Source organism: Neolamprologus brichardi, chromosome 14, assembly GCF_056152115.1.
Source record: "Neolamprologus brichardi isolate AB-2024 chromosome 14, ASM5615211v1, whole genome shotgun sequence".
Taxonomy (NCBI): Eukaryota; Metazoa; Chordata; class Actinopteri; order Cichliformes; family Cichlidae; genus Neolamprologus; species Neolamprologus brichardi.
In genome coordinates this window covers 37732359-37754959 of record NC_142117.1, presented here as the reverse complement: position 1 = coordinate 37754959, position 22601 = coordinate 37732359, and the positions used below count along the sequence as shown (strand labels likewise).

At 45.0% G+C, this 22601-nt stretch overlaps 1 protein-coding gene across 2 annotated transcripts; it reads right to left on the bottom strand.

Annotated features, from left to right (window-relative positions):
• Positions 1-21655, bottom strand: clip3 (CAP-GLY domain containing linker protein 3). Of its 2 annotated transcripts, XM_087851297.1 has the most exons (16): positions 21519-21655; positions 17102-17515; positions 15692-15831; positions 13680-13773; positions 11469-11630; positions 11269-11387; positions 10648-10884; positions 8821-8871; positions 8437-8572; positions 6785-6940; positions 6570-6701; positions 6303-6426; positions 5980-6047; positions 5822-5894; positions 4533-5584; positions 1-4220 (listed from the first exon to the last, which is right to left on the bottom strand). In XM_087851297.1, exons 2-15 carry the CDS (start codon positions 17490-17492, stop codon positions 5530-5532), a joined length of 1938 nt encoding a protein of 645 aa, XP_087707423.1. In that variant the 5' UTR covers positions 17493-17515; positions 21519-21655; the 3' UTR covers positions 1-4220; positions 4533-5529. The 2 variants fall into 2 exon arrangements, with proteins under 2 accessions (XP_087707423.1, XP_087707424.1); XM_087851298.1 differs by lacking the exon at positions 8821-8871.
• Positions 21656-22601: the final 946 nt, after the last annotated feature.

Genomic DNA, 22601 nt, shown 5'->3' with positions numbered 1-22601 from the left:
TTAGAAAAACATCAAATCTTTATTATATTCATAGTTGTTATTATTAGAAGCATTTCCATGCTGATGAGAAGATACACTGAAACCCCGAATGAGAAAATACTGAGAGAGCATGCAGTGAGGATGTGTTAGGAAGAAGACGTCGATGCTCGTTCTCTCCCGTTTCTGCTTCAGCGCCGTCGGCTTTAAACACACTTTGAAAACAGGAGTGACTCACACACACGGACTAAAGTAACACACACGCACACTTTACAAAACCAGAGAACAAAAAGTACACTTAGTGAAGTTATCAAAATATAGGCTATATACTGTATAATCTCAAGACTCCGAATGTTGAAACGAGCAGCGCCGAGTTCGTTTCTGGGATTTCGACGTTACATCCTCAGACAGCCGTCGCTTCTTTAAAGGACACCGACTCTCAGTTAACTACAAACCACAGTTTCCATCCCTGCTGATCAAACGTGACTGATTTCCTTGCTTTAAGCAGCCGCTGGTGTCAGCGCAGCTCGGAAAATTATGTTGCAAACAAGAGCTGAGCCGCTAAAACTGTCCAACGGCTCCCGGCTTCACATCAGGAGGAAAGAAATGACAGAGGCGACCGACAACAAACGTCTGACTCAGCTTCATCGTGAGTTGTGGAAGATGAGAGACGATCGCCGTGTTTGTGCTCATGCGACATAATAACAACGCTTCTCCAGAACCAACCGTGATCACGGATGCACTGATCGGATATTTGGGTTGTCTGTCAGTCTGACGCCGAATGAGTCGTTCAGCTGTATGTAGTTTACACCACCCATCAGCAAGGGCCTGTCAGCTGTGGTGTAGGGAGCTGACAGGAACGCCACAGCAACTCTGAGGCTTTTCACACCTCCGATGCAAACAGCTTTTATTTGTGGATGATACAAACGTGAGGAGCTCTCAGCCCGAGAGGACCAACGGAAACTAAAGTAACAGACGCGACGCACAAATCAGTTCAACCAATGAGATTTCCTGAATATCTGTTGTGTGTCTAGTTTGGATTCAGGAGACAGACACTATCTCTACTTTCAAGATTAGGCTTCAAACTTTCCTTTTTGCTAAAGCATATAGTTAGGGCTGGACCAGGTGACCCTGAATCCTCCCTTAGTTATGCTGCAATAGACGTAGGCTGCTGGGGGATTCCCATGATGCATTGAGTTTTTCCTTTCCAGTCACCTTTCTCACTCACTATGTGTTAACAGACCTCTCTGTATTGAATCATATCTGTTATTAATCTCTGTCTCTCTTCCACAGCATGTCTTTATCCTGTCTTCCTTCTCTCACACCAACCAATCACAGCAGATGGCCCCGCCCCTCCCTGAGCCTGGTTCTGTTGGAGGTTTCTTCCTGTTAAAAGGGAGTTTTTCCTTCCCACTGTCGCCAAAGTGCTGCTCATAGGGGTCATATGATTGTTGGGTTTTTCTCTGTATCTATGAAGCGCCTTGAGGCGACTTTTGTTGTGATTTGGCGCTATATAAATAAAATTGAATTGAATTGAATTGTATTTGTGAGTCTTTAATAAGATAATATTGTCATAATCTTGTTTTTGTTCGGTTTGTGTTTCATCGGGGAAGCTGCCCTCTGGTGGACCAACGTCAACACTCATAACGAGGCGAACGGGAGTTTCTCTTCTTTGCTTTCAGGCTCCAGCTTCCAGTTAAGGTCACTGCTTCCTCATTCCAGACTGTTCCTGGGTCAGTCCTCGATACCAGCAGACACCCAAAGCCAGGCTACCACACTGGAGCTGACAAAGTTTGATCGGTGCATCCCTGATCACGATTCTCAGGATACATATGTTTAACTTCACCTCATCTTGTTGACGTGTGGAGAAACGAAGCCAACGTGGGCGATGAAGGCATCAAACAGGATTTTCATTTGAAACCAAAAAGTGGAAACTTTTCTAGAACATTTTTAATTTACAGTCACATTTTGATTTGGATTAGGAGAAGATGATGGCGACGACGTGACGGAGTTTCATCGGCTGAATCTCGACAAGGATGCAAAATTTCAAACATTCCTGCTGCCTCAAAGTAAGGAAACCAATCTTAAAGTAAAACCATTTTTAAATCCAACCAACAAAAATGACACAGTGAGAGTTTGTAGTTAAATCAGGCAAAAGGAGTTCAGCGGCCTTAGATACAGAAACCAAAGTCGTGATAAAAACGTCTGTAACGCTTCCTTTAGCGTGAGATTAATAACTGGTGACGCTCAGTGGCCAAACCAGGGAAAGCTCCACATCTACACAGCACGCTACGTTCAAACCAACATATCGACTGTACTGTTACTGTACGTTTACTGTACAAAAACAAACCTCCACCATCACTGCGGTCCACTGATGCTCGCCCGACTGGGTGGAGCTTCAGCATCGAACGCCGTGCTACGACAGCTGACTCGTAGCGATGAATTTCCAGTGTGAAACTATAAACAGATGCAAACACAACACGTGGACTGACTTGGGTTCGTCTGGCTTGTTTGGGCTGTGATATTTATTTGTGAAGGTAAAGCAGTAACTCGTCTGCACATCGCTCGAACGTCTACTCGCAGTTTTCAAAAAGCTGCTTCTCGGGACAGTTTTGGATGGTTCCAACAACTCGATGGATGCAGGACTGACTTTTTGTGTTCGTCTCATCCATGATGATTTCAGGACATCCTTAAAGCAGCTTAAATGAACTACAGTCCTACCAGGACACCAGTTTGTGTCCATGGCGAACGCGACGTGACTCAACCTACCGCTCGTCTGGCTGACACGGCGCTGGTTAAGTCATTCAGAGGCGAGGCTCAGGTCAAGTTCACGCAGGAATGAAAGGTTTGTGACCATATGGACTAAATCCTGCAGCTGACTGAGATAAACTGAGCGCCCGGTGAGTGGAAAAGCAAAAGCACTGCAGTTCTCTTTAGTATAACGTTGAAGCTGATTCCACGGGCACAAACAGGACATTATCCACAGCAGTGTGCACGAGCAACCACAAATGTCTCCTTTTGCCGAGGCTGCAGAGCACACGGAGAGAAAAACTGGCAAGCCCCGCCTGAGAGGCTCTTAACGACCTCTTCATTCTCTAAAATGACCTTCAACCAGTGTTTGCAGGTGGTTGGTCATATTTCATAATTCTCATAATTTAAAGTTTCACATCTCTGGAAACAAGTTACCAAATCTCCCCGGGCTTGTTCGTGAGATCTGAGCTCCGTCCAAGAATCAGATAACAGAATAATCTGTTGACATGATTATCTGTTGGGTCACTTTCCACTTGAGCGACTTGGATCCAAACTGAGGATGGATTTCATCCCTTCGCTTGTCCGGTTATTCTCTGGGCTCGCCCCGGCAGCCTCGGCCGTCCGAGCGCGAGTGTGTTCATCTCTCTGTATCGAGTGCTCACAGAGTGTAACGAGACATTAACACAGGAAACGTTTCCACACAGAGATAGGTACACTGGTTACATATTGCTGTTTCTCAGTTATGCAGAGATTTACCATTAAGCACACATTTAGGTTAGCTTGTGTTTTTCTTTGCTCACATTCACAAAAGATACCAAAGTCTTATTTAAATGGAGAGAGAGAAGCGAGAGAGGAGGGTCAGAGGAAGGTCAAAGATTTGGACTCTGGAGCTCGTTTAGGGGTTAAACTTCTAAGTAAAGGTCATTAAAAACCTCGAAATGGAGGCGCTGATGAAGGGACACTTAATATTACAAAGACATATTCAACCCTGGATGGACTGGACATCACATTTAGCTGGAACTGAAGCGTTCAGAGGCAACATAAAGACATGACAGTCTCATGAAATGGGGCCGGAAACGTCAACGGTTTGGGTCAGTTAGCAGTTTATGGTTAACAGATGACAACTGGAGCCTGTTATTAGTGTTAAAGTCCGAGTATTTGGCAGTACGCTGATTAGCAGCGACTATAATCAAAGGTACTTTTTGTAAAGAATTCTTGGACAAAAGCGGATTCAATCCTTCAAAAAATAAACCAGCTTACGACATTTATGTCAAAGACATTTATGTTGCAGATGCAAATTGATGTAATACCTCTGTCGACCACCAGGTGGACCTAAACTGCTCACGAGAAATTTTAAAATTAGCTCAACATTCGTACAAATGTTGCTAATCAGACTTATTTTATTCAGTTGGAACACAAAAATCGTTCTGTGCATGCAGACGACTGTAGCGCTGGTGGAAAACTACACTGGAGCTCAGATGAAACGCTGCCACCTGCCATCGGGGTGGCTGTAGCTCAGGTGGCAGAGCGGATCAGCCACTAACCAGAAGGTCGGTGGTTCGATCCCCGGCTGCTCCAGTCTGCATGCCAAATATCCTTGGGCAAGATACTAACCCCATGTTGCTCTCCGATGCATCCATCGGAGTGTGAATGTGTACGAATGTTAGATACTCAGCACTTAAACTTAGAAGTGCTTGTGTGAATGGGTGTGATTGGGTGAATGAATTAGCTGTATAAAGCGCTTTGAGTGCTCGGACAGAGTAGAAAAGCGCTATATAAGAACCAGTCCATTTACCATTTACCACCTTGTGGTGAAAATGTTTGTTGCATTTCCTGCCAGACGTGTGCTAAAGATTAACGGCTGACAAACAGCAGGATAAACATCGAATCCAGCTGTTCTTTGTGGTCAGGATCGCTGGAAATGTAAATTAAAGATAAAGCTTCTTCTTGTTATTAAATGTTAGCATCCACCACATACAGCGAGTCAACCCGGAGGCCAAGAACCACTTACTTATCTCACACATCTGCAGTGGAAATAAAGTCTCCTACAGACAATTATTGGCTGTGTTCAAGTAAAAACCAGCAGCTGTTAACGCTGTTTTCACTTCTGAGTTTCAAACAGTTTGGAGTCAGGATGTTTTCTGGGATTTTCCCTCCATGCACTCGGGATTTTTACATCTTAACTCAAGCGGAGAAGGCAGAGGTTCTTGGTCTCAGACGAGCAGACAAACTTTATTTTGCACAAACTCTCGTGCGCTGCTCTTGTTCATTTACGCAGAAAGCGTCTGAGAATTTAACAAACACATCTGCCAAACCACAAAGCACAGGATGAAATATCTGCATTATTGTCCACGTTTGAGCTAGCTTGTGCCGAGCTTGGCATTAATGAGAAAATCTGTTTAAGACCCAAAACTAGTAGCAGCAAAAACAAAAGCATGTAGCAGCACAAACGAACGTTTTGTGGTTGTTGTTAGGCCCCGAATGACAGCACAACACGGACAGATACCGAGCTGGGACGATGAGGTGATAAGACGTGAAAGGTTGGGTTTTTTGGAGGAATCAGATTCTCGGTTTCTTCAAAGGAATGCGGAACGTTTTGATCAGATACAAGGCACTATAGATTTTGCTATAGAACGGCTAAATTAGGAGGTTCTGGGCTGAGATTAAGAGAGGAGGGGGGCGGGGTCACCACGAGAAGTTTGACTGACGACGGCGAAAGTCGGTGAAAGCAGAAGATGGAGAGTAAGTACAGCGGAGAGACTGATCTGGTGGTGGAGTAGAAGAGAGAAGAGGAAGGCGTAGTTAGGACTGCATCTCAGCGCGCAGCATCCACGGAAACCAACAACAGAAGAGCAGCCTGCAGGAGACGAGGAGGAGGAGGAGGAAGAGCAGGGTTCAGTAAGTCTGAGCAAATCCTGCCTGCTCTGCTGGACTTATTTGGACTTTTGATAAAAATGAGAAAACAGTTTGATTTTGCTTTTCTTTTAAAAGCTCAAATTGAACCGTTTCCAAAATTTCCTCTTGTCAAAAAGTCCAAGAAAGCCGAACAGCAAAGAGCGCAGGCCTGTGGGTAATGTGACGGAGCAGGGCTGACCTGGATATGGAGCTCTCAGATGTGAGGTCTTTAGGAGAACGCATCGTGTTGAAGTTACGCTTCGGCTGTGACACTGCAGCGCACAAGCACACAACGGTTTGTTAGAACAAGGAGACAAATACGGTTTCAGGGGTAAAGAATAATAATAAAACACTTACTGGTGATCTGGTGGACCTTCTTCACCGCGGAGCTGTCGTTCTGCGAGCCGTCCTTAGGGCCTCCGATTCTGACAACAACAGTGTTTATCGGTGACTTTTAAGGCGTCGCTCAGGAATCAAACATTTTAAAAAGGCTTAACGTCACATCGTCCTGGTTACGTGGAAGCTTCACTTCCTGCCAAGCTTCCACAGCTTTTAATGCTCTGCTGTATTTTCAGTTTTTTCAGATATTTAATCTTTTTCATTTCCAACATTGGAAGAACTTCTGAGCTAATTAATCCTGAAGCTGATAATCTCTCCATTCTCATTTATCATATCCTCACCTCTGGACACGGGAGGGCGGAGCAAACACTCCATATTTGGGCAGGCAGCTGAAGTAGCGGACCCCAAACACCGAGCCGTCGTGTTTCCCTGTGGGCTGGTCCAGCTCGATACCGAACCAGTAACCTGCAGGGACACAGATCCGGTCACAGCTGCTCTGTCTCTGCTTTCAAAGCTTTCTTTAAGCTGATAAGCATTTCTGCAGGATTAGTGCAAAGTTTCTCAGGACTGGAGAAGGACAGACACAGACTGAGGATCAGCAAACGCACCTGGAGCAAAGTCTGTCTTGCCAAAGTAACGAACGATGCCGTGCTTCTGTCCGGCCACCAGAACCTGATCTCCGACTTCCACATTCATTCCCTCTGGATCCAGACTGGCTACTGAAGCCTTCTTCTTCTGGGCTGAGAATGCAGAACAGAACTGATGAGAAGCACAGATAAACGTAATCGAACGAAGCTATTAGCGAAGATTGTAGCTCGGTTACCTTTCTCTCGCTCTTTCTCCTTCTTCTCTTTCTCCTTCTTGGTCTTTCCTGCGAGGCGGGAGGCCAGATCCATGCGGGGTGTTCTTGGGGTGGAGGTGACTGATGAAGGCGTCTGGTCCACAGATTTGGAAATCTTTGAAACTGGAGCGAAAATCCCTGCAGGGCAGAAGAAGATCAACGCAGTGAGAAACAGCAACACCTCCTGTTTCCATGCTGAAAAGATGACGAGCTCCTCCAGAAGTCTCACTTCTCCACCAAAAACCTCCACGAGAACAGTGAGTTTGTTTATGATGAAATCAAAGAGCTCAGACCAGGGGCCTTTCTCAATATGCGTACTTGTGCGTACTTGCGTTCTCGTGTACTCGTGATACGTCATCAGTCGGAGACCAAGTACTGTTCCAATTCGAAGTACGCATCAAGCCGAGAACGCGAAAAAGTCCAGGATGTGTTCTCGCTCCACCCGTTTTATCGAGCATGCATCGGTGGTGACTTGTGTGGACTTGGTACAGCTAAATATCCCAGAATGCATTTCGTCCAAAACTCAAACGCGGCAATGGCGGACGAGCGGGGCTAAAAACTTTTAAATATTACTCTTTCTGGGTCACAAAATAAACTTTTAAGTTATTTTCAAGTGTGTAAACTTCAAATATCTGCTCGATTTATCAAGATATCATATATTTCCAAACGAGCTCCGACGTTTTTGGAGACGTCTGTGACCCGCCAGCTCCACAGCAGACAGCGAGGTCGAGGATTATTACAGCCGGCGAGAACAGCAGACTCCCGGCAGATCGTTTTCAACCCCCCCCCCGCGATGTTTTCGCTCCTCAGGTTAAACAAACCCCAGTAGCTGTCTATTGTATAAAATAAAAGCGTTCTAACATCTCACCTGCTTGTTTTTATTAAGGTATGTACACGTATGTACATGTACACTATTTTTATTAATAGAGATTTCACTACTGAGGTTAAACATGATATTATAAGTCACTTAGATCACTTCTAAATGTTGATGTTTGGTTTATTTCAGTGTTTTATTTGTTCCTGAGTAAACCGGTTTGGCTGTGATTAAAGTTAAGCTTCATAACTTATTACTCAGTTAAATTAAGAGGGAAGTAAAAACTCCGGACCTGTGACATCATCAAGTACGCTGGTGTTCCAATTGTACAAATTGCGAGTACGTACTCGCGTACTTGAGAATTGAGAAAGGGCCAAGGACTTCCAGCAAGGACAGCCGACTGAACATGAACAAGAAGATGACTTTAAACGGTGAAATGAGGTAAGGACTCTTCGTGTTTGCCTCCTGTGTTTTTTAGTGATGCTTTCGATGAACACAGATATGACGTCTTTAGATGTCACGTTCTCTGATGTATTCACTGATTCGCTGGATGTTCTAAAGCTTGGAGGTCTTGAAGAGCCACAGTCACTTCCTGCAGATTCAGGAATTATTGCTAAACTTGAGTTAAGTTTGTCTGATTCCCCTTTGGAGGTTTTCTGGGAACATCCAATGGGGAGAAGATCAGAACTCACTTGTGAGAACCCGGAGCAACTGGAAAAATCCTGGGAATACGCTACTTAACACGGTGACTTGATTTCAGCTAACGGGAACAAAATGAAAGGAGTGTTTGTCTCGCCTGTAGAAACCACAAATCTCTCACCTAACTTCGGAGGGCAGATGAAGTAGCGGACGCCACCCACGCTGCCATCGTTCTTGCCCTCTGGCTCGTCTAGCTCCACGCCGACCCACTGCCCGCTGGCGAACTCTGTAGTACCACAAAACCTCAGAGTGCCAGTCTGAGAGACACAGAAACAAAAACAGGGGGCGGAGTCAGAGGTGACCTCTCACACTCTCGGAGCATGACTGCAAAAGAGATTTGTTCTGGTTAGCTTGCATGGGGGCAGATAGTCTGGGTGTCTGCTGCTGTGTTTGATGAAAGGGACGAATGTGACATCAACGCTACAGATGGAGGGACGGTGATGTCATAGGAAGACAACATGTTGAGTCACTTCAGTTAGTCTACAATCCAGCCACTCCAACCAACCTGTCTGCGTTTTGCAGCCGGGCTGTCGTCTCTGCTCTGCTCTCTGTGGGGCTACACAGTGAAAACACACTGTTCAGAGCTCAAGAAGCACAGTCTGAAGGACAAGCTGGCACCACACACACACACACACTGCTGTTTATATGTTGTTAAAAACAAACTGCCGATCAGGTTAACCTCTTAACATCCACTGGCAACCCCCCCAAAGGCTACAGGTTATTTTAAACGCCCAAATGTAAAAGCTGTTAATGAAAAACTGCAATTCAAACAAGACTTTATTTGAAATGTAACATCTTCTAGTTTCTGAAAATCTGCCGACGTAACTTTTGGCCAAAAATAACGACTTGATGCTCAATCGTCCAGGAAAGTAAATCTGCTGAATCTGTTCGTCGGGATTTAGACTTTTCAGTGGGAGAAACATTAACTCATCCAAATGTCCTGTTTATAAGGTGGAAACCTGCAGTCAGCTGAGACTGAAGACGTCACCTGATGATGATGAAATGTCCAGATGAACAGAATCCTGCAGAAACTGCTCGAAAATCCACCTACGGCGCAAATCCCAAACCACCGTTCCCTTCCGCATGTCAACCAAGATCAATCCAGGTGTGAAACCCAGGTGAACATCAAGAAAACACTGGACAAACCTGGAGAGCATTACTCCAAAAACCAAACAAAACTAGTTTCCAGGCAGGAGGGAAACTGGAAGGAGATTTTTGACACCAAAGTACAACTTCTGGCTTTCGATAAGAAGAAAGAAAATGCTGCATTCAACCATAAGAACGTCATTAAATCAGTGAGGCGTGGTGGTCATATCAAGGTTAAGATGGCTTATAATCACCAATGAAACTATTCTGAATTATAATTAGAAAATATCAGGAGACCTGAACCGTGCAGCAACACAAGAACCATCATCGCGTCCTACAAAGAAGAAGACGTCCTGACTCAGAGCCCCTCCCTCTCAGAGCTGAGGATGCCTGTACCTGGGAATGAGATCAAATCCCTCAACAGCTGCCGGAAAAGCTTGTTTGTAGTGTTTGATACACGAGGTGTCTCACAGCAAATATCCAAAGCAAAGGTCCACATACCTGTAACCCTCTGGAACAGAGGTCTCCAACCTTTTTTGCGCCATGGACCGGTTTATGCCCGACAATATTTTCATGGACCGGCCTTTAAGGTGTCACGGATAAATACAACAAAATAAAACTAGTACCGGTACCGAAAAAAATAATATTTATTTATAACACACGTGAAAAGACCCAGGAAAACTGAGTTAATGATAAAAACGATAACAAAATAACGCTGAAAACCGATAAAAACCCTGAAAACCAAAAGTTTCACACCTGAGCCTCAACTCTCGCAGCCCGGTACCAAACGACTCACGGACCGGTACTCGTCCGAGGCCCGGGGGTTGGGGACCGCTGCTCTGGAATATTAAAAAGTACAAATCTAACATTTTAATGTAATTTCCTGCATCTCTTTGCGTCTCCTTGACCTCCATCCACCAGGCTGCCACAGAACATCTTAGGGGTAGTTTGCATGTGAGAGACACGCTGAACAAGCACCGGCTCAGAAACTAGAAGATGCCACCTTCCAAATCTAGTGTCTTACACGAATTCTTTTGTTGCACGTCTGCATATGAGCACAAACATCATGTAAGTGAGTAGACGTGAACCAAACTGTACCTCTAACCCTAAAGAGGTCACTGTCGACCTGGTGGATGTTCAGAGGTTCAGCACCGTGATGTTTTAGGTCATGTTTATGCAGAAATACAGAAGATTTGTCGTTTCAACGTCCGTCAATTTCTCCCAGTTTGATCTCAGCGTGTCTGACCTTCATGTCATCCAGCACCACGCGGTCTCCCAGCTTCAGCCCCAGAGCGGCCAGCATCAGGTTTCCTGGGATGTTGTCGTAGTTGGGCAGCGTGGCTCTGGGAAGATTGCAGCTCAGTGGAACGGCGTCCAGTAGCAGCTGCTTCAGCTCTTTGGCCACCATTGCCGCCTCCGCCTTGTCCAGGCTCATGTCCATTGGGTCAGGAACGACCTCTGCTGGAACCTGACCCTTATCGTTCTGCAGAAACAAGTCAGAAAGCCAGATTGAGACGATAAATCACCATTAAGGGGCTCTGGATTTCAACTTTAAAGGAACAGCAGCACAAAAAACTCTAGGAGATGAAGCAGTCGTGTTATCCTTATCCTCCTCCTGCAGATCAGACCTTCACAGACTGGATCAGCCAATCAGAGGAGAGTTCGGCAGAAGCTAAAAAGGCTTGTTACAGAATTAAAAAGAACTGAGGGTCTGCACCAAGGACTGGGACAAGGTAAAGAAGGATTACTTTGAACTGAAAATTATGCAAAGCTACGTTAATTCATGAATTAAAAACAAACAAACATGGAGCTGCAGATGAGCCCATTTAATTAGCCCCCGGTAGTAAGTAAGGAAAGCTGTCCTTACCCGGACGGTGGGGTTGGCTCCGTGCTCCAGCAGACATTTGACGGCACCCAGGCAGAGGTTGGAGGCGGCGATGTGGAGAGCCGTACCATAGTGGAAATCGCTGCATGTGGAGTTCAGGACTGAGGAGAACACAGAAGGAGAATCTCACCTCCTGCTACCTTCAGAACGATCACTAAAACACTGCCTGGTGTAGAAATTACCTCTGGGCTTGGCTGCTTTGAGCAGGACTCGGATCAGCTCCGGGACGTCGAAGTACGCGGCGTAGTGCAGGGCGTTCATGTTGGTCCAGCGGCTCCTCAGACTCACGTCGGCGCCCAGCGAGATCAGCTGAGAGGTGAGACGCAGCGCTGCCGCCGGGTCGCCTGCACACACAATGAGGACGAAACTAAGACGCAGGGGAGCTGAATCCACCACACGCACAGACGCCGAGCAGCTGCCCTGTACAATAACTTGGAACCACGACGGAGCTCGAGTCGGCATTATTCCCAGTTGTTACATCAGGACAAACTAGAGGAATGTGGGACCCGAAACAAGGATCGCTCCTCTGCTCTTCCTCCTGAAGTAAAATCTCTTCTGAATCGAAGGTGGAAGGATTTGTGACTTTGGACTTTGAAGTTGGTTTGGTTTGTCGTTGGGATTTTTTGTTTCATGTGATTATTAGAATTCAACCCTCTGAGGTCCAAGCTTTCACAGGTAATAACACAAACTCTTCACAGAAGGTTTATGGGAAAAATATGTAAATAGTTTCATTGTTTTCTCACGGGTGGAGTCAGAGTCATCAGCAGTAACGTCGAGTTAGGATGGTAAAGTTGAAGATTTGTAATATTCTGGGCTGATTAACAGAGACGCACTGACTCCAGTTTTCTTAGAAAATGTTTTCCAAATGTGACCTGCTGACTTTCTGATGTTTCTAAGAACCAAAAAAACAGCTTTTCTTCATAATTAAAGAATATTTTTAAACATAAACTGATGAGTTACAAGAGTTTCTCTCACTTAAACTACTGAACTAATGAAAGTGCTCCTGGAAAGAGCCACAAATAATGACGTGAAATGAGCTGCTGCTGGATACCCGACGTCACCGAACTGGGCTTCACCAGTTAGCACACCAGCAACTTTTTTTCTGTTTCTCACTCGTCTCTGTAGTTTTGCTCGTAGCCGCCTTGATCCTTTGCTCATACTGAGGCTGCTAGCTTGCGGCTGAGGTTTGGATAACTTTGTTAACTTGTTTAACCCTTTAAGACCTACCATAGAACCAAGTCCACCAGAGCTTATATTATAATTTTACCTGCTGTGGAGCCATTTTTGGGAGCATTTCAAGTTGATATACATCAATACAACCATTACAGCCTAAATTTTAATAATATGTCTGCATTAAGTGCATAGTGATTACATAAATTGCAAGAAAGTGCAATAAACTACAAAAAAATTGAAAATCGTTTTTGTTTTTTTAACATATATTTCTAGTTAGAGAAATTTAAGAGGCTTATCCCTCAAAACTGTAAATACAAAAAAGTTGCACAAAATAGTTTCCCACCACAGGAAATTTATTTTGAGTGTCTTCATAGTTTTATTTTTGAAATACACCAATTTTTATACCCTGCAGGAAAAACGAAAATATATATTATAATGCAAATTTGCAAAAAAGCAGCATATGCATCAAAATAAACTATTTCCAGCAGTGCAATATGAGTCCTAAGCATCCAAGAAACGACACAGAAAGTCATAAAGTCAAACATAACTTTTAAAAACACCAGTATAGGCTCATGAGGCCCTGATGGTAAAAAACTACATTTCCGCAAAATGACGTCACGTCCGGTTTCGGGCAGGTCATGGCGGACATGCGATAGTTCGCGCTGACGTCTATTCCAATGTAGGAAGTGTTATGAACAGCTGATCGGATCGGCAAAGCGTGTTTCTGGAATATTATGTTTTTGTTGCTGCAAGTGCTTTTTATGCAGTTTTTGCAAAGCTATATGTGGAAGGAAACTGTGACCGAGGACAAGCTGATGGCATAAGATGTAAGTACAACTCCTCCGGTTTCATATGCAAAAAAAATTATTGCGCTAGCTCACGTGGTTGCAGAGCTACCGGGATTTAAAAGTAGTTGCGCAAAACAGAGCGTGCCCGCTCTGACCGGTTTTAAAGGGTTAAAAGTCAGCTGGCTGAGGGTGAATTACGAGTCTCGAGAGGTTTATTGTCTTCATCACTCACAGCGAAGAGCTCGCTAACAGCCACAGCCTCACACTAACGACCTGCCTGTGAGTCTGAGTATTTGAACACATCGCTGTGTGTGTGCTGCACGTATATGAAACAGGCTAATTAAGTCTGAAACCGTCTGATCCTGGTCTCTGGTTGGTCAGTGCACCTCTAGACCGATGCTTCCCTAATAAGGATCAAATAAAGTAACTTACCAACTCCGTGCGCTCCGGCCTTACAGCTGTAGTGAAGCAGCGTCATGTCGGTCAAACCATCGCGGTCGTTCACATGGCAACCGCGCTTCAGGAGCTGAGACGGAGGAAAGACAGTTACAGGTAACGTGAGGAGTTTCTGACCAGAGATTTCACACCAAAACTTTACAAACTGATATCTGCACGTGCAGCTTTCTGGAACTTTCCATCTCTGTTTAGAGCCACTTGTACTCATGTCAGAGCCTGTTCTGGTTGTCACACAGCAGTCGTTGATATCAGGCTCTCAGCTTTCTGGATTTTTAGGCGTCACTTTCCTGTCACACTAAACAAAAACGTTAAATAAAGCCAGGAGGGGCAGACAGCTGAGGACTACATTCATAATGTTTTATTTAACATCAGTATGTCGCTCCTACATGTGATGTTATGGTTGTATAATAAACTTTAAAGTGGGAAAACCCTGAGTTCACATCCTGGCCGTGCCGGCCGCCAGCCTTCCCACTCGTTGGCTGATTTCTTCTCCGCGATCGTCGCTGTGCCGCTCTCTCCTTGTTTTTCTTTCCTCCAGGCTGAGTCGGCTTCACGCTGAGTCACGGTGAAGCCTCACTGACTTTCCATCGCTCCCTCTCCCTCTGCACCACTCGCTCTGCCTCCTGTTTCCATGCAGCCATTTTAACTGGGTCATTATCACCATGCAGCGCTGCTGACAGTGTGACTGTTACAGAAAGTCCAAATACCGTTTTTGGTTGAAGCAGAGACCCCGGAGGTCTGTACAGACAAAGGCCCCCTTCATAAACCTTTCCTGTTCCTAAGGGATGGATTTTTTAAATAATTGTTTAGGTTACGATGAGCGGCCTGATGATGCACATGGATGCTGCTGCTTTAGGTTTGCTTTGGAGCATTTTCAGTCCAGCTGTGGGGCCTGCACATCCAATCTTCTCTAGGATGTTATTTGCATGTTGCTTAGCAACAATTACATGGTATCTGTGCCTCGGTCACCATGGTTGCTAAAAACTTGGCACAGCGGCTTCCTCTCACTGTTGACTAAAAATAAAGTAACGGCAGCGACAACTTTTGAGACGCTGCTGGTGATGTAATCAGAGTGCGCATACAGGTGTCTGATGCAGAAAGCCTGGGACACTTTATCAGCCTCCATATTGTTATCTGGTGTCCAGTCCAAATCAATCAATAATAAATAATCTTCCAAGCCTGGATTTTTTAATTGCATGGACCATAATTTGTGCTTTGAACAGAAGCTTTCAGCATTCAGGCTTTAAGGGCCTGACAGGAGCTGTGTGTGTGTGTGTGTGTGTGTGTGTGTGTGTGTGTGTGTGTGTGTGTGTGTGTGTGTGTGTGTGTGTGTGTGTGTGTGTGTCCAGAGGGTTGAATCTGGGTCAATGTGACAATGAATCAGTGTTGGCTTTAACAGTGACACAGAGGACTGCAGCAGGCTGCACAGACTGAAAGAGAAGCTGCAGCACTGCCGAGGTTTCAAAAACGGAGACATGAGCTCCAAAGTTGAAGCCTAATGGAAGTTATTAAAAATTAACTATAAATTTATGAATCAGGAAATTATGTGTAGAGAGCAGCAAGTTTTTATGCATCAGACTGTAAACGTGTTTATTTCTGCTGTAAAGTTTGAACAGAGGAGTCTGTGGGGACAGACTCACAGCTGGAGCCTCTAGTGGACATTAGAGGAACTGCAGGTTTTCTAGTGTTTTTTTTTTTACTTTTATGTTCTATTCAATTCAATTCAATTCAATTCAATTCAATTTTATTTATATAGCGCCAAATCACAACAAAAGTCGCCTCAAGGCGCTTCATAGATACAGAGAAAAACCCAACAATCATGTGACCCCCTATGAGCAAGCACTTTGGCGACAGTGGGAAGGAAAAACTCCCTTTTAACAGGAAGAAACCTCCAGCAGAACCAGGTTCAGGGAGGGGCGGCCATCTGCTGCGACCGGTTGGGGTGAGAGAAGGAAGACAGGATAAAGACATGCTGTGTGTGTTCTCACCTCATTGCCGATGATGTCAATCTTGTGCTGCACCTGGGGAACCCACTGTCGCACGATGGCGAACAGCTCAGGGACCGTGGTTTGGGGATTCATGAGGATCTCCAAGCAGGCCGGGTCATTCGGGTCGAAGAAGGTGAACGCTGCACACGAACAGGAAGAAATCACAGATGAGCTTAAAGAGACAAAGAAAGGTAAACGGAAAGGAGCGAGGAAAGCAGGCAGGACACCGTTCCAGACGGTGACACCAAGAAGAATCTGTCCCCGTCATCAAATCAGAAATAACCTGCGAGTGCTGCAGTTTCCCTTCCTGCAGCCTCTGCAGCTCTGAGGAGGTTTTATTTCACTGCCATCAGCCTGACAACCTGCCCCACTGCGACTCGCTGTCAGCAGCTCCGGGAGAGCCATTCCACTTCCTGCTAATAACATTGAAGGAAATCCGCTGCATATTCATCTTGAGGCACAGCAGGGGGCGCTCACGAGCTTGTCCTCAATAGCCCCTTTTCCAGTAGTACCTACTCGATCGACTCAGCACGATTCACTACAGTTTTCAGGGTTTTTCATTGGTCCTAGTACCTGCTCACTCGCTGTTCCTAGCGATCCGAGCAGGTACTAAAATGTGACATCATCAGACTTCATCCCACCAATTGGCTGGTCAGTAGCGTCACTCGATTGGTCTTATGAATGGGACTGGAATAAAATACCACCAATGTCTAACTTTATCTATAAAATGCATTCTGCTGATCGGTCACTTAAGGACGTCCTCCCTCAATGGCGCCCATTCCCAAAAGATACCCGGACGTTAGAAGTTAAAGAAGAAGAAGCAGCTGGTTGTGGTGGTTGAAGGTGATGCAGCTGCACAGTCTCTGCTGCTGTTGGCTTCACGCCCCAAATCAAAATGGCAGATGCCATTAAGCAGCTTGTGGTGCTGTAACATGAGTAATACTCAGAGAAACCTGTAAGAAACATCTAAAAATTAAAGTGAAGCTGTTGTCGGGGCCAAACATTTACCTCACATTTATATTTTTGCTCCACAGCTCCACAGAGCGCCCCCTAGGGAGCAGGAAGTGTAGAGAGCAGGAGTTAATGCTGAAAGAGTCAAAGTCAGCTCGTCTGTACAAAAATCTAAAGCAATAAAGTTTTTTTAATAAATATAATATTTTTGTCTAGAATCTAGTTTGAATAAATTATTTTAAACATCTGTTCAATCTTCTTCATCGAGCATCAGCTCGAGAGCGCCCTCTGCTGTGCTGCTCTGTGAACTGCAGGGATTTGCTTACTGAACAGTGATTGGCTGTCATCAATACAACAGGCCGATCAGTCGATCGCAGACTGCTGACAGTGAACTGTGACTCCAGCAGTCTCCACTTTAACAGCATTTAAGGTGTTTAAATTTAAGGCGGTATGACGTACCGTAGTCTTTGGGCAGCGGTGCCTGGGCAGACGGGTGCACCATGGCTCGGCGCCGCGGCTCGTGAACCGGACTCTGGTACTCGGACACAGACACGGGCTCTGGCTCCGGTTCGGCCGGAGCCGCCTCCTCTTCCTCGCGCTCCTCTCTCTCCTCCCGCTCCTCCTCCTGCTGCTCTTCCTCCTCGTCCTCCTCCACTTCTGTCCTCTCCTCCTGCTCCCTCTCTTCCTCTAGCTCATACTCCTCCTCTTCTTCCTCCTCCTCTACTTCTTCCTCCTCTTCCTCTTCTTCAGTCAGCGCCTCCTCCTCCTCTCGCTGGACCCTCCCCTCCTCCTGCTCCTCCCGGTCGTGCCTCTCCTTCTCCTGCACCTCCAGGTTCTCCTCTTTTGTCATGATGAGTGTTTCTGCAGCAGGGCCTGTCAGAGAGGAGCAGCAACAGATGTTAATGAGATTTTCTATTATTTTCTCCTTTAAACAACATTTTATTCAGGAATTCTCAGCGTTTGTGCTCCTCAAACACTAATGAGAACACAAGCAGAGATTCAAACAGGAAGCACAAACTGTCAGTGAGCAGTAAATACTAATAACTAATGACATCCCTGATTCAGGGAGCCTTACGTCCTCGGTCAGGACACCATCAGTCTGACCGACCTTCATGAAGGTTTCACAGCCTCGCTCAGTCATTTGTTTCCTGGTGTTTTACTCCATCAGACTGCTGTGCCCTCACCCCGTCTTTGTAACTGACACAGCGTCTTCATTCTGAGCCACGAGTCTTTAAAAGGAGCTGCTTCCTCTGCTTTCCTGCAAACTGAGGTTCTGTTTCTGTCACAGTGTCTCGTGTGACCTGAAAGACTTCGAGCTGCGATGATTACCCCTCGTTTGGTTTGATATTCGCATTTTGTGAAACAGAATCAACCACAAGTCCAAAACTGCGACACGGGTGAGACTGCTGCAGATAATAAGCATGATATGAACCAGAACACAGGATATCACGAAACCGACCTCGTCATAAGAAGCATGATGTCATCGAAACCAAAGAGCCACAAAACACGGGACACAGATCACAGCAGGAAATCTAAACTTCACCCAGAAACTAATGAAACAGAAAACCTGAAAACACGACATTCAGCTGCTGCGTCACATAAAAGCTTGTTTTCTTTGCTCCAGAAACACAGAAAATCTTTATGTTTCAGATGTTTGATTGAATCTACGGTGAGGTTACTGTTTCAAATGTTCTGTGCACAAACACTCTGTTCACCAGGTTTCACTGCAAAATTCAACACTCAAAATGAAGCTTTATTGGCAGCACATAAAGACAACGACCTGTCTGCATCTTAATATCACACCTGAATCCAAACGGTTATAATTCTGTTACAGTATTGTTACATGAAACTAACATTACTCAGATAAACCTGCTAATACTGGGCTCCAGCTTAGTTATTACTTGGTTATTACTCAATAATTACATTTTGTAATTACATAATTATTCCTTTTTCTTTTTTATTTGTCTTTCTTATGAGTTTCAGATTTGCAGTTTGGTGAATTTTGATACATTTTTTGAAGCCAAACTGAACTTGCTGACATCAGTTTCATATTTATGGTAACAGTGTAACATTACATAATTCTTCCACTAGCACTACATTATGTTTCTGAGCTGTGACGCTTCAAACAGCTTTACTTTAGGTTTCTGCTGCAGAACGACTTTAAACAAACAGATTCAATCAGTGACGCAGTTTGTTGCCAGTAACACAACATTTCAGCGGTTTGTCGCGCTGGACTCGGACGCTCCCGGCCCGAACCACCGCACGGCTCCGCCACGAGGGCGTGGCCGGGATGCAGCTGAGACCGGCCGAGGTTTGTTTTCCTTCAGCGTCTTGTTGTCTCTGTTTCCATTCAGCATCACAACACGAGTGCTAAGTATAACTCCAGAGAGAGGGTGTGTGTGTGTGAGTGAGAGAGGAAAGAGCTGAAAGCAGGCTAATTGACCCACTGCACAGTGGCTTAGAGGGCTAACGCTAACCCTGCCTGCCCATCATTAGCTGTTGACTGGATTAAATCCACTTTAGCAAATGGACACGATGCTGAAATCCATCCGACTGCATCCATCACTGAGTCAGCATCATGCACAGTGTGCTGCTTTAGGCTGCTTTCAGACGCTGAAGGCAGCGTTTTCTTTATTTCTTCACGTTATTTATCAAACGTCTGTGTGACGCAGCCGTGCAGTCTATGGATGCCATGGATCTCATGTCACTGTGGGCTGTTTACACGTGGAAATGACCTGCACAGCATCAGTGGGATAAACACTTCCCTCTGTGCACCATTTAGTGGGTTTGATTTCTCTGATTAAGCTCATTATCAGTGCTTCATGTAATCTGATCCCAGCGGGACACAACGACAGCAGGACTCAGCTGAGGCCACGATCGAGGTTACGCAACACGACCCTATGAGTCAGCGTGGACACACACACACACACACACACACACACACACACACACACAGGTCCATCAGCATCCCGATGAATCTCCTAACAATAAGCTCAGCTGCTGCTCTGTGTTGTGTTAACGAGGTTCCTGTTGTCAGACGCCTCGCTTCCAGGTCAAATGATCCGGACTGATTTAGGAGCAGTGAAGGCGACACGCACATACGTGTTACATTTATTCACTTCATGTTTACGGCACATGTGTTAAACACAACTTCATGTAGATTTACTGAAACAAGAATAAAGAAACGAGAGATGATGATGAAAGCCTGAGCAGCACCGAAGTTACAGCCAAGCTCAGCATTCTGATAACAGAGATCATCTGTGTTAGATAAACATGAGTTTGGATTATATTCCAGATTATTGTTGACAAAGACACCGAGAAACAAAAAGCCCGTTTCTGTCCCTACAGGTACAAACTGCAGCACGTCGCCTCTGAGGAGGCGCTTCTGACCTTTTTTAAGGCCACAGAGCTACATCCATGTTCTCAAACAGGAACAAACACGTTCACAGTCACAGGCTCGTCTAGATTTTTCTATGTGCACCATCACGAGAAAGTCAGTGTTTCCCAAAATCTCCACGATGTCCAACATGTTCCCGTTTTAAAGATAACCACGATGTTCAAAATGTTCCTTCGTTAGCAAAACAAACACATTCAGCAGTTTCCTTAAGCCCAAAACATCCCAGCTTTCCAAAGTAGCAAAACATTTCCCAATAATCATTTTATCATCAATATACTCCAGGGAATTTTTTATATATCCCCAAAAAAGCTCATTTTAAGGAATAACTAACAAACTAATATTCCTGCTTTGTAAAAATTCAAACTTTCCAGTAAATTTCTAAAATCTCCAGATGTTCCATAATGTTCCTAAGACCTTCCAGTGAGCCTTGAATCTGACAACATGAAAGTATTTTCACTTTTTTTTTTTATGTCTTCTCGTGGAAGCAAATTTTCCTCTTTTTCCTGCAGCATTCCTACAACACAATGTCGAAGAATACTCCCACTTTCCAAAACGAACATTTCCCCCCAATTTTCCTCGTGAACAAAAATATTTTCATTTCCTAAAATCGACCGGCTCAGTTCACACACTGGAGCAACATCGATCTCTTACTGGGAATACTGGGAAACCTCTGTTCCCACCAACAAACAGCTCCTTTTACAGATTACATGACAAACTGCGCACTATTTAAAATATCCACACTTTCCAACATATTGTGAATATTTCCCCCAGAAAATCTCCTCATGCATATTCAAAGATGTCCGTGTTTTCTTAGATCGGCCCACTCAGTTCGCAGACTGGAGAAGGATCGATCTTACTGGGAATACTGGGAACGCTCCGCTCTACCCAGCAAAGAGCTCGTTTTAAAGATTGACCGACACGCAGACCTGAGCGCTTGTAACGTGACAGCTGCGCGATATTTCTGTCGGTTTGTGGTGGTTAGAAGCTGTTAGACGCCACGTGATGTGAGAGGCGGAGGAAGGGAGGAAGGAAAGGAGGAGGGGAGAGGAAGGAGGCCATGGCAGCTTCAGCATCCTCCTCCTCCTCCATTTTACATCAAACCAAACATGAAGACAAAATCGCTGCAAACCGAGTCAGAACACGCCCGAACCCACGGTCTCCTCCCCACGCAGCGTGTTTCTGACGCTGAGTGATGAAAATGTTGGGATTCGGGCTCCGTGCGCGTTTGTGGCGATGTGCGCAGTGAAGGCCGGGATGGGAAAAACGCCCCTGTGACACAATGAAAACATCGGCAGGCTGCTTAAAGCCACTTTAGAGAGATTTGAAGCGCTGAGAGCTGCTGCTGTTTTCCATCCTTCCTCCTCAGCATCGTCATCCTCACTAAAGCACCTGCTCTGCCTCCATCGTCTCATCGCCTCCAAACCCCGTAAACGAAGCTCAGCTCGGACTCAAATCTGCGCTTTGACGTGTTTTACTTACCTGAGAACAAGCCGCTGGTTGATGAGTGTGTGACGAGCTTCTCTCCTGTCTGATGGCAGCTCCGCAGCACTCACCTCTGTGACGCTGCGCTCCTTCCGCCGCTGCATATAGTCCTCCCTCTCTCTCCGCCCAGACGGTTCTGGCTGTTTCCGTCTGCGTCGCTCCACCGCCTCTCTCACTCACTCACCGCCGCTCAGGCATAAAAACACTTTCAGAGAAGAAATGACTTTTTTAAAGGGATCAGCTGAATAATTATTCCTTCATTTAGGAATAAGAACGCCTTTATATACACAGACACTCTCCATTAGATACACCTATTCAGCTGCTTGTTAATACAATCATATGATAGAAACCCAGCGCAGTTAATCATGTAGACATGGTCAGGACAACTCGCTGAAGTTCAAAGTGAACATCGGAATGACGAAGATTTAAGACTTCTTTGCCCCCAGACGTTCATGTGAGTGTTTCAAAAACTGCTATTGATCGGCTGGGATTTTCCACACAGCCATAGAAAATCTATTTTACAGAAAATGGTCTGAAAAGGAGCTAATTTTGCACCACCCACACATTAATAGTCCTAAATGTGTAAAACAAAAAAAAAAAAGGAAAAAAATATAAAAGTTGTGGGAGAAGCAAACTGACAAATCCATGTCTATGATTAAATATAGTGGCACCTAGAAATAAATGAGGGGTCTCATAAATTACTTGAAGGGTTAAAACATGTCCACGCTTTACTAAATGCACCAATACTCCAAAAATGACTGCACAATCCAAAGTTTTATTTAATGCCCTCACAGATGTTCACCTTTTTAAAATGAAATCCTCTTTAAAGGAAAGAAAATCCATTACTTTTCCAAATTATCCACAAATGTTTTTAATAAAAAACAAAACAAAACATAAAAAACTATTGTAATTTTCAAAATGACAAAAGTTTGTCTCAATGTTTCCTTTTTTTCATTAATTAAAAATGTAAATGGTGATTTGGCACCAAATGAGGATGTGGTGCTAATATTAGAAAAATAAAGTCCTTCACTCACACTTACTGTCACGTAGAGTATGCAGCGAAAGCCTTATATATCATAG